A 12,008-nucleotide genomic window follows, 5' to 3' on the forward strand; every position below is an offset into this window, starting at 1 on the left:
TGTGAGACAGCTAGTTAAACCCACTCTAAACATTTTCCCACATCTCCAAAGGTCCAGCTTTTGCTAGCATCTTTGTTGCTGACCATGAGAAATGCATTTTCAATGTAAAGGGCACAGACCAACAGTAAGCATAGTTGAAATGCAGATGTACATTTGCACTATTTTAACCTATAGCTACAAAGTATTTCTTTACACCTCTTAATAAACTCCATGCTGCATTGAAATTTTCTGTTGAAATGCAGTAACCAAGTGCACTTCTTGATGTGTTAATTCTCCAAGTCAGGCAATGAGTTCTTAACTACGTTCTTACACATACATTACATATACATATTGCAATTCCTACAGTCTTGCATGCTACAAGATCAATCTGATTAGCAATCTCACGAACTGGACTCACCATATAAGCTGAGGGAGCAGATATCTAAACTATCACGTCTGGTAACAGTTTCCCTGATTAAATCATCACTCATATCATAAAAACTCATGAAAGGGCCTACGTATCCTATCTTATTCACTAATGCCCTTTAGGAAGGAAACTGCCACCCTCACCTGGTCTGGCCTACATGTTGTTGACTCCTAACTGCCCTCTGGGCAATTAGGGATGGGCAATAAATGCTGCCTAGCCAGCAATGCCCTCATCCAGTGAATGAATGAAAAAAAAATAATGTTCACCACTTTTGGCTTTGAGCAGTACACAGCTCACCATCGATTTCTCTGGAAGAAAATGTCTCAAACATTTTAACAACAGAAGCTAGCTGCCTCGTGCTGCCATCCAATAAATCCAGAAATGGTTTTCTCCATGACAGGATACTGCTATTAAGCCAAAAAGATACTTGGCCTATCCCACAAATTGGTCATGTGATAAGAGTTGCAGTTCTGGTGTGACATCAGATATATAGGTCGTTATATATCCCAATAGCCAACGGACCACATCAAACACAACTCGTTGACCAGAGTAGACAACATGTTGACCATGCTGAACCATCCTGTTCCTGAGATCTTCATACAAGTACCACTGATCTGAGTGTGCTATTGGACATCGTTGATTAAATAATCTGGACTACGCTCGAAACCAATTTAAATTCATCTGCTGGGCCTATTGAGTGATGAATACTTGCATGCTTAAAGCTACATAAACACTCAGGGCTCTGTTTTATGGAGGCAAAAAGAAATTTGTTCATATATTACAACTTGTTCAAACAAAATGCAGTCAAGGAGACAGCCTTGTTCCCCCTCAAACACTGCGGTGACTAGGGCATAGTTCTTCAACAATGAGCTCCACAGCATGGTAGCACTTGAATCCAGGCAAATATACACAAAAATCTTGAGTCCCACTAGCACACTCCAAGAAAGTCGAAACTTGCTTTTCAATCCTCTGTTCTTTTGAATTCTTCAAAGGGAAAATACAAAATAAATCTAGTTTGGGACATAATTGGTCGGGTTGGGCTTGTGGTTGAGCATGATTGGTCAGCCACTCATTGTTTTTAATCATAAGAAATCACAGTCCAGTGTATTTTGATTGTAGCTTGTCTCCTTTGAAAGACTATTATTTGAAGCTCCCTTTGCAGCCAAAGAGGTGGCATTGCATGGGTCTCTCTTTCTAAGTATCCAATTAAGGTACATCAAGACATTTGTCTATATCAATTCTTGTGGAAAAAAAAATACAATTTTGGAATTACAAAGGATGCATGCCCACAACACTTCAATGGTTCTGACCCACAGTCATGACAGCCGCCTTTCAGGATAAGGAAAGTTCCAGATTCTAGCATACTGTTTGTGCAAAGGTGCTTCTTAAATAAAGGTTAATTGTTAGGTTCACAAATCTTGAGTAAATATACAGGTTTTAGGTTGTATGAGATGGAGTTTGCTTATGTAGCAATAGTGAGGGCAGTCCAAAAGGCCAAAAAAAGGGCACTGGATTAAACCAGAACTGCAAAGACCAAGACTGGAGGGGGCAGGGAAAGAGTGCTGCTGGGGTGGGGAAATGTGGATGAGCACAAGTGAGGTTTGAGAGGAAAGAGTGGTGTGGGCGATAATAAAAAAGAGACAGGAAGAAAGAGCCGTTTTCTGGAAAAGGAGTTCACTTGTGTACTTCTATGGCTGGGGTGTCATTGTTTTATCAATCTGGTCATATACAGTGAAGCTTTCAGAGGAATAAATCAAAATGATAGGAAATATGGGTTTCTCCAGGCATGACTGAGTTTCAGTGCCATTTGATAAATGCTAAGTTTTAGCTCAGACTGTCTTGCTTACCTAGCATTGGTTTCCTGAGCTTGGTTCAACCTGATCATGTGACCACTCTGGCATTTCAAATCATTTTAGTCAACTTCTTAGTGGGCCTCACTCAGTTCAGCAAGTGGTGCGCCAGGACATTGTTATTAAAAATAGAGCATAGAGTGACAGTTGTAAAGTCATTGGGTGGTTTCCCTGGCTTGGCAACAGCCATTCACCCATAGATTAGTGCCAAAATACTTGGTATCAATCTTGACCATGCAGTGGTCAACTGGCAACACTGAAGTAGAGATCAAGAATAAATCAGACAGAGAAATATGCCGCCTGCTTTACTTACCATAGTCTATCCAACAGCATTGTGCTGCTGTTCAAACTGGCTCAGAAGCAGCCAGAAAAAACTTGATCAATGTCTAACCTGGGAAGTCACCTGGAAGTTATCAAGCTCTGCGAATCCAGGGAATTACTAATGGGATAAAGACCAGCTCGAGTGGCATCCTGTGCCAACAGCTATTGAATTTCCTGACTGCTGCAGCCAAAACGTCTTCACCAAAGAATTGCACAGGCTGATAACTAAAAGAACTCCCCCCAAAAAACCTCACATGCTTGTTTGAAATTCCACTAATCATGCTAGAACCCACTCCAAACCCATCTCCACCTCATAGCTGACTGTAATCACCATCAACGGCAACCTGGTAATCAACCAACTTTCCTGGGAAAATCCAGGTAACTATCAACCAATTAAGATTGTTCCAGGAAAAATACAAGTGGAGTATGAGGAACAGTTTAATTGTAACTGTGACCATTCTAATCAGGCCATCGCACGTACATTTAAATTGCTGCCCGAGAGGTCCACTGCAATTACAACCACTCACACTAGATCAGTTGAATACATTAAATGGATTTTTAATTTCAACAATCTGCAACAGCTTTTTAGTTGTTTCCTAGATGGAAAACCTTCCACAGTGAGGCAGTTAGTGCTGCATTGTCATATCAGCCTAAATTTGTTTGTGTGTGGTACTGAGCTATGGTCAACACTTGGAGGAAGTGGCTGAAAAACTTTAACAATGCCTTGTTCTATTACATATAAAAGGACATATCAGAAATTAGGTGGAGAATAATATTCAAAACACCCAGCAAACAAACTGCTTTCCTACGTACAGCTACTTGTTAAAAGTGCAATGGCAAGACTAATGCCACTCCCTCCTGTATTGCATCACTCAATTCTAAAACTGAAAAATGAAGTGCTTTTCACAAAAAGGGAACCAAAATTTATGTTTCCTTATTAAGGTCTTTCCCAATCTGTGACGGGGTGGGTAGATCTGTTTCAAAGTATTTTAAACGCAGTTCACTTTCTGTTAAAGAGGAACTTCTCTTCACAATGGTTGTGCAGTTGAAATTTAAAAAAGCAAACAAGTACCTACTGATAAACCTGGGTACTTGCCCCTCCGACTTTATTTTGATTTAATCCCTGCCCTCCCTTTCAATTTTTTGATCACTTAGCATTACCCTTGTTGAGCAGGGCACTGCTAGTCACTGGCCACTCAGATGTTTCCTTCCTTCCTGGTGGTGGAATATGAAAAAAGATTTATGCACTCACTGTTCTTCACTGTGTCCTACACCTGCACACACATGACATGTGTGCTGGGGAAAACAAACTGTTTAGCAGTAGCGTAGGGTTTAAGAAAGGAAAACAACAACCAGATTGGAATCGCCTCAAGCCAGGCGAATATAAAAGAAAAATTTTAAACGTGGTATTTTGAAGAAAGGCTGTGCCTGTACATTGGGACATTTCAATGGCCCATCCCTTCAAGTGCTGTTGAATACACAAATCTGCAATCACAAACTTCCCCTTTCAAGGGTTACGTACAAGATGTAGATACTGGTTCTTGATGCTCTGAAAATGTGCGCACCTCTTTCACAGGAATTTGGCAGCTAAAGGTTCATGAATGATCATTACATAGTTTTATGCCCACATTATCTCAAATGTTAATAGCTTACTGTAGGATTCATCTGGTTTAAAAAGGAAAATGATTTCATTCCATCAGACCTTACAAATGTACAGATTAATCTTTCATGAAAAAGCATTTGAACCAAGTAACCGCCTTACCAAGTTTAATATTGCCATCCTGAGTGAGAAGTACATTCCCTGCCTTTAAATCCCGATGGATGATTTTCTGGCTGTGAAGATAATCTACAGCTTCTAGCATCTGACGTGCAACAACACGAATTTGTGGTTCAGTCAGTCCACGGTCCAATTCTGTGGTAGGAAATTGCACACAACAAAAGTCTAAATTAAATGCAAGAATGAGTGCTCATAATTAAAGTGGGGTGGCGATGGTGGTGATTGAGGGCATGGAGGTCATAGTTTGGCTAAGAACAAACAAGCAAAAATGGATTTGGGAAAAACAGGGATGCTACATTTGGCTCTTAGGGATGATTCCTTCCAAGAGAATCTGAAAATCAGACAGGGAACAAGACAGAGGTGTAGCAATGTTCAGATTCTATCACAACATACCTCAAGATGTTGCTGAAAAGCTTTCACATCAGTGGAAATATTTGCCAAAGCACAGAGCTATTCTGGAAAAGGCGGCATGAGGGGACTTGCACAATAGCAGCAGGGTTTAGATATTGTGTGGCTATGATGTTTGGACCAGTGTTGAACAAAGTCAAAAATACCAATGCCCAAATGGGGAGGGGGGGGGGGGGGGGGGGGGGGGGGGAGGGGGGTTGCTCTTTGAAGGGTCAGTGCAGACTCAAATGGGTCAAACAGCCTCTCTCTGCACTGTAGGGATTCTATGAATTCTAGCAAAGGCCACCAGAAAACTACAAAACATACATGCAACCACTAAAATACAATCCTGGTGCCTATGTTGAACTGTTGGCTTAATTGGGAAGAGTTTCCAAAATAAAATTGCATTATGTAGGATTTGGGAACTCATGCCAACACTGGCAGGGAGAGAAAGGGTAGCCTTGGAGAGCTCCTTGGAAAGCTCCTGAACACTTTTGCAGGGCCCTGTTATTCCTCAGAGTTTCTTTTAGAATTCTGATAATGTTTTTTTTCCCCGAATGGAATTACATAACTATCAAAGTTAACAATCTTCCAAATATTGATTGTACAAAATAGCAGCTTGCTGCTTAAATCGTATGACAAGAGAGCTTACCTAACATTGTAGCATCCACTGCACCACCAGGACAGAACTCTATCATAATCTTTAAAAGGAGAAAAGAGAAAACAAAACAAGTCAGGTCAAGGTGAAGTTTCCAAAGATATTTTACAGAAAGTTTTCACCAAAAAATGTATACTGTATATTCTCATCAGTACTTCCTCAACAAATCACCTATATAGTAAAGATATTATGGTTTTAAAGCATCAACTTCTTGATCATGCTGAGCCATCTAATGGTCATATATATGATGCAGTATGACCTTACATCTCCATCTGAGTGAACTGGTGCAAGTTAGTTTGTGCCACAATAGAAAGAATCCTCTCTCAACAACAGGAGAAAGGGAGGCTTAGGAAAGTTAACATTAGAGACCATGAAACATCAAGTGATTTAAAAATTCCTAATCAGCTGGCAAGACAACTGCGACAGTAAAATAAGCACCCATCATTTGTGGACAGTCACACAATATCTAGCGCATATGCAAATAGCTGCTACTCTGTAGGATGCAGGTCACTGACTGAAGCCGGCCAGTTGGAGGACTGATCCCTGTAGGTACTCTTTGTTGGTTGGATATGGACAACTAATTTGATCTCCAAGGTACACACAACTGCTGACTGTTGATTATGCAGCTTAATTAGAGTTTTTCAAACAGCAAAGAATTTTGGGAAGTTTCAGCAGCATACCCCCGTATAACATTCCAGATCAGGATAGCCAGCTTCAGACCCTTCAGGGAACCAGCCTCAATAGGCTCTGAACACTTGCAGCCGGTGAGAGAATTTGCCCAATTACCAAACGTGGTTCAGGGTAGAGCCTCACACCAGAAGCATGCGGCCTAAGACTGCTTACCTTGTACCAGTAACTGGTAGGTGTCTCTTCAGTCAGCTCAGCCAACACATTACACACTACTATAGTTCATTCAGCCAGCAGCCGTGTAACCACTGCTTCAACCTAGATCAGAAGCAGTCACACAAACCTAACCAACTCAGAAGTCCTCTGGAATTTCAGAAACTAAATAAATGGAGCAGTTTCCTGATCCAATACATTTAGAACCTCCTGGTGTCTCCAGGCAAGATGTCCTCCTCAAACAAACAGCACAGTAAGACAGCTAATTAATCATTCCTATTGTCACAGGATGCCCGAAAATTATCAGGCTCTCCAAAAACCCATGGCTCCTAATAAAACACACTCCATACTTGATACATTGATAACAGTATCCCCCCAACCAACTGAGAACACTTCAGCAGTCCGGGACATTTGACCTCAGACCTTTGGGTGACTGTCCTCCAAGGCGTACTTCGGGATAGGCAAAAACGAAAAGTGGCCGAACAGAGGATAATAGCTAAGTTCAGTACCCATGGGGATGGCCTCACAAGGACCTTGGGTTCATGTCACACTACGGGTGACCCCACTGCACTATACATATATACACATACACACACACTCTCACAGACTTATACCCCTTGATACTCTGACAGACACTCAAAACCGCTTCCCCCACCCCCCACCCCCACATCCACATGCACACATACACATCTAAGTTTGTGGGGGGAATTCGTAATTGCAGAATTACATTTTACTTTGCTCAAAAACTGCATTAATCCATGTAAGATTCTGTAAATCTGTTTTTTTTAGATTAGAATCAGTCTGACCACTGTGGCATAGACAGTCACACGTAGGGCACCTCACCTTAAATGCATTATCTGGGCTGACATGGCACTAATTGCTAAAGTTCACTTGAGAATGTAACTTTTAAAAAAGTTTTGCGAGTTACATATGCTACAACTGAAACCAACATGTCATTCTAAAAGATGAGAGATTTAACAAACAATCCAGGTATTTTGAAATATGTAATTTCAGTTACATCACACTAAACCTTTGCTATAAATTCTGTCTTACGATCTTATACTCCACAACCATCTGATGAAGGAGCAGCGCTCCGAAAGCTAGTGCTTCCAAATAAACCTGTTGGACTATAACCTGGTGTTGTGTGATTTTTAACTTAATACTAGAAGTGAGTTGCTGCTGAGTGAAACAGCACTTTGGTTGATAACAGTCTTAATTTTGAATTGATTTATTGGAACATGCGGAACCAATAACATTTGGAGACACAAGCTGTATTTCTAAGTGCTGGATGAGGAGTCAGACTGTTGAAATACAGATGTGCTGAAGCCTAGAGGCTAGAGAAACTATGTGGAAAGGACATGCAGGCTGGGAACAGCAGCTCACTATCAGGAATTAATAAATAAAAGTGGTGCTGGACACTGTTGCAAAGCTGAAGCCCTATTTATAGAGTTGATAACAGCCTTTGAAATCTTGGAATGCACTGCACTAAACTTGCAGCTGGTGACAACTGGGGATATAATCCACAGTTTGGGATGCCCTGTGTTAGGTAGTATATACACGGATAAGAGGAAACCAGCAGCTCTTTCTTCTGTTGGTGGCTGATATGGTTAGTGTTCAGATTTCTGGTGCATGTGGGGAATGAGTTGCCAGGGGAAGTGGAGGAGGCTGGTACAATTGCAACATTTAAAAGGGATCTGGATGAGTATATGAATATGAAGGGTTTGGAGGGATATGGGCTGGGTGCTGGCAAGTGGGGTTAGATTGAGTTGAGATATCTGGTCGGCATGGACGAGTTGGACCAAAGGGTCCGTTTCTGTGCTGTACATCTCTATGACTATTTATATCAACTTCAGTCTGGGCTGAGAGATGTTCAGTGGCCGACTGCCTGAAAAAGAAAATGTAAATTGGTTCAAAAACACTCATTTCCCATGATAAAGGGTACTTCCTTGTATCAAAGAGTGTGCCCTGCCCCCGCTCGAGCAAGTCAAGAACAGTGGTTTTGCTGACGAAAAGACTCTTTTCCCTTATTAGTGCTAACAGGACAAGCCCAAACATCCTGTTTTGTCAGCGTACACCAGCTGCCATACTGGCTGAAAATGAAAATAACATACTGCTGTCTAAAATCACAATTTTTGCATGAAAACCTTGACTTTTAAGTGTCCACAATAACTAGGAAATGCAGAACACTTTTCATGAGCCTTTGCACAGAGCCAATTAAAAAGAGCATAAATGATCAGGACCCCATAATCAGAGTTTAGACAATTGACATCTTGACATGTCACCACAAAAAGCTTGGCCTGCTGCCTACAGACAAAGGTAATTAAAGGCTTGTTCCAGCACACATGCTCCTACCTAGTTTATATCTAGTATGGCAGTATAGCAAGTCTCAACATACATGTGGCTCAAAATCAAAGCACACACTGAATTTACTGTGGGATGTCTTAGTAAAATAGAGGGAGAAAAAGAATTAACGACAAAGTTGGCTGGTTGCCAACTGCATCTGCTTAATTAGAAGTTTTACAGCACTGTTTAATACAATTAGAAGCCCCAAGTAACCCAATTTATTCCTCACTTGACGCATTCGCCAGATGCACTGTGCCAAATTTCGCTCAGCCTCCAACCACAACCAAATCAAAGGCGCTGCTAGAATTATGGTATTTAATTTTATTTGAAACAAGAATATTTGATATAAATGAGCACTTATGAGACCAAGTCTACACATGTACAACCAAGCTCTCTGGAAGTAACAGCCACTGTTCTAACTAGCATCTTAACCCAGATGAATAAAGCTTTCAATTTATAAACAAGTGAGGTGTATTCATCATAGTCACATAACTACAGAGGGTGTGGTAGAAATCATATTTCAATAAAGTGAAACACATGCAATATGACACACTTCCAAATCAATTAGATTGGGATGCAGGAGACTGGGATCGGTGGATTGGCTTCCTGCAATTGCATTGCTAAAAAGCAGCACCCTTTCCATAACAATGGAACCATTCAGATAGGAATCTGCAAATCTACGACAGGGACAGTGGGACAATCAAAGCAATATAAACATCATTTGACTTCACACAGACATGACTTCGCCACAAATCAAACTGAAAGTGACTGTATAAAAAGCTTATGTAGGTAAGCCACCCACATGGTGTTTGTATCCTGCAACAACGAATGGTGGCCAGAATTAGTGCATGGGTCATCAAAACATGAATTTGCTTCACATTTGCCAAGGCCTCAATGAGAAGGAAGCATAACTATACCTGTTGAAAGAGAAACTTTCATCTCTTCCATCTCTATCATGGCCAATGTGAATAGTGACTTTAGACTTCTTACATTTGCAGATTAGCCAATGGTATATTATCAATGCAGAAAACTCATTTCACAATGGTGGAAGGTTCATACTTGAGAAATTGAACAGAAGACCAAAGCATCTTCAAATTAGTTCATCATTTGAGCATCTCAGTTAAAAAAAAACACTGTAACCCAACCAAGGCACTGCAGAGAGCAGATAATGATGAGGACTTGATCCTTTAGTTATTGACACTAAATGGAATCACAACAGAGAGAAAAAGGGTTCCAGGCTGTACACTCAAGCAATTTTCCAGAAAAGCTACTGGCGAAGAAAGAGAATCAACTGAGTCTTTGGACATGAATACAGTGTAGGTACAAGTACTGGAATCTCCGACATAAGCAACAGCACAACTATCCAAGGTATCATACGCCAAGTTTATAAATGCAATCCAGCTGGTAGTTGCTATCTTATGATGCTTAGTAATACAATGTCAGTGCAGCAAAAAGCAGCTCATCTTTCTGAAAACCAAACTTCCTTCTGCTGGAAATGAATTGTAACATAATTCTGTTGTGATTAAACAGAGCAACGTTAAGGTTGCAAAGCAATGCAAGAAGTTGAACACAGTTTATACCAGAGTCATATATGCAAACTGCAAGTGGCCTGAAAACTCAAGGACTTGACTTTCACATAAATGAGCTCATCTTGTGATCCATGACATAGATTTAATAGTACCTGACCAATTTTAAAAAAGAAACTTGCAAAAATAACATTAAAAATAGAACTAAAATTACATCTATGGAGAAACTGAGCTGCTGTACCTTCCAAAACTCTTATTAGATTCAGCTGTCAGGGAAAATACAGTAGAAAGAATGCAAGTCATCCTCGCAGATGGTGGCCTGAAGCAGCTGCATGCTCACCCAGTGAGTGGCCCCTGCAGAAAAATCGGCATTTATTTCCTCCTCAGGTTCTTAACTAATCAGGAAACAGCACATGAGAAAGGAAGGTTCACAATCTCACTTACTTGCACCATTATATGCATTATTTTACTCCCTAATCCCTTCTTCCCTGAAAACTGTAACTTTCACATCCCATCCCTCAGATACCATTTCCAACCCAAAACCAGAAAAACTAAAATTAATCTTCATATTCAAAATTTACATCAATATATAAAAACTAAAGATAATGGAAGTGGCAGGGCAATGTAAATAGAAGCAATACAAACTTCTATTCACAAATATCTTCCTCAAAAAAGTATGAAATGTCTTCCGGCCAGCTTTTTTTAAAAACCATTTTATCACTTCATCCAAGTGCATAAAAGAAAACTTGCAGTCAGCAACCAAAAAGCTTACACACAGTTTATAGTTTATTTGTTCTTTCGGGAAGAGACAGACCACTCTCGATGCCTTTGAGAGAAAATGTCAATGTATACCAAGATTATAACAAAGCAGGTTGTGGGAGAAACCATGCATTTTCATATAGAGTACTAATTAAACAGCCCTTCATCAATTCCAATCTGAATGAGTCCAGTTAAAAACTAAAGCGTGGCAAGAAAGCATTGATGGATACATCCTATAGAGCATTCCTAAATTTCTCCTTCAACTTTGTTCTTCCAGAGGTGAAAACTTGACAGGTCGCCAAGTTAGCAGAAAGAAACTGCTTTCCTTAAGCCAGGAGTGAGGAGTTAGTGATAAGAAATTGTAAATACCAAGGCTCCAACTGAAATTTTACAAATTTTATTGACACAATTCAAAGTTTTCCATCAAGTTATTTATAATAGAGATGTTGCTGCAATAAAAATCCTTAAAACCTGTGTAAAGATCAATGATAATTCTCAGCGATACTCACACCTGACTGAGATGGCGGAAGGCTGGAGATTGGCTCATGTAGTGCCACTATTTAAGAAAGGTGGAAGGAAAAGTCAGGGAACTATAGACTGGTGAGCTGGACATCGATGGTGGGCAAGGTGTTGCAGGGAATCCCCAAGGAACAGGATTTACATGTATTTGGTAAGACAAGTACAATTAGGGATAGTCAACACAACTTTTTTTAATGGGAATTCACGTCTTACTGACTTGATTGAGTTTTTTGTATAAGTAACAAAGAGGACTGATGAGGGCAGAGCAGTGGACATGATCTATATGGACTTCAGCAAGGTGTTTGTCAAGGTTCCTCATGGTAGTCAGGTTAGATCACATGCAATATAGGGACAATTAGCCATTTGGATACAGAACTGGCTCAAAAGTAGAAGACAGAGGGTGGTGGTGGAGGGTTGCTTTTCAGACTGGAGGCCTGTGACCAGTGGCATACAATGAGAATTGGTGCTGGGTTCACTACTTTTCATCATTTATATAAATGATTTGGATGTGAACGTAAGACGTACAGAGTCCGAGTCATAGAGATGTACAGCATGGAAACAGACCCTTCAGTCCAACCCGTCCATGCCGACCAGATATCCCAACCCAATCTAGTCCCACTTG

General features: G+C 40.5%; 1 protein-coding gene across 2 annotated transcripts in view; it reads right to left on the reverse strand.

Moving 5' to 3' along the window:
• The window catches only part of stk10 (serine/threonine kinase 10), a 110,601-nt gene that overhangs the window by 59,113 nt on the left and 39,480 nt on the right, over window positions 1-12,008 (reverse strand). For both annotated transcript variants that reach the window (XM_072590962.1, XM_072590961.1), the window contains exons 3-4: window positions 5,394-5,442; window positions 4,340-4,489 (exon numbers count right to left, since the gene is read on the reverse strand). In XM_072590962.1, the coding sequence (XP_072447063.1) occupies window positions 4,340-4,489; window positions 5,394-5,442 (199 nt within the window). The remainder of the gene's footprint in view (window positions 1-4,339; window positions 4,490-5,393; window positions 5,443-12,008) is intronic.

Source organism: Chiloscyllium punctatum, chromosome 20, assembly GCF_047496795.1.
Source record: "Chiloscyllium punctatum isolate Juve2018m chromosome 20, sChiPun1.3, whole genome shotgun sequence".
NCBI classification, from domain to species: Eukaryota; Metazoa; Chordata; class Chondrichthyes; order Orectolobiformes; family Hemiscylliidae; genus Chiloscyllium; species Chiloscyllium punctatum.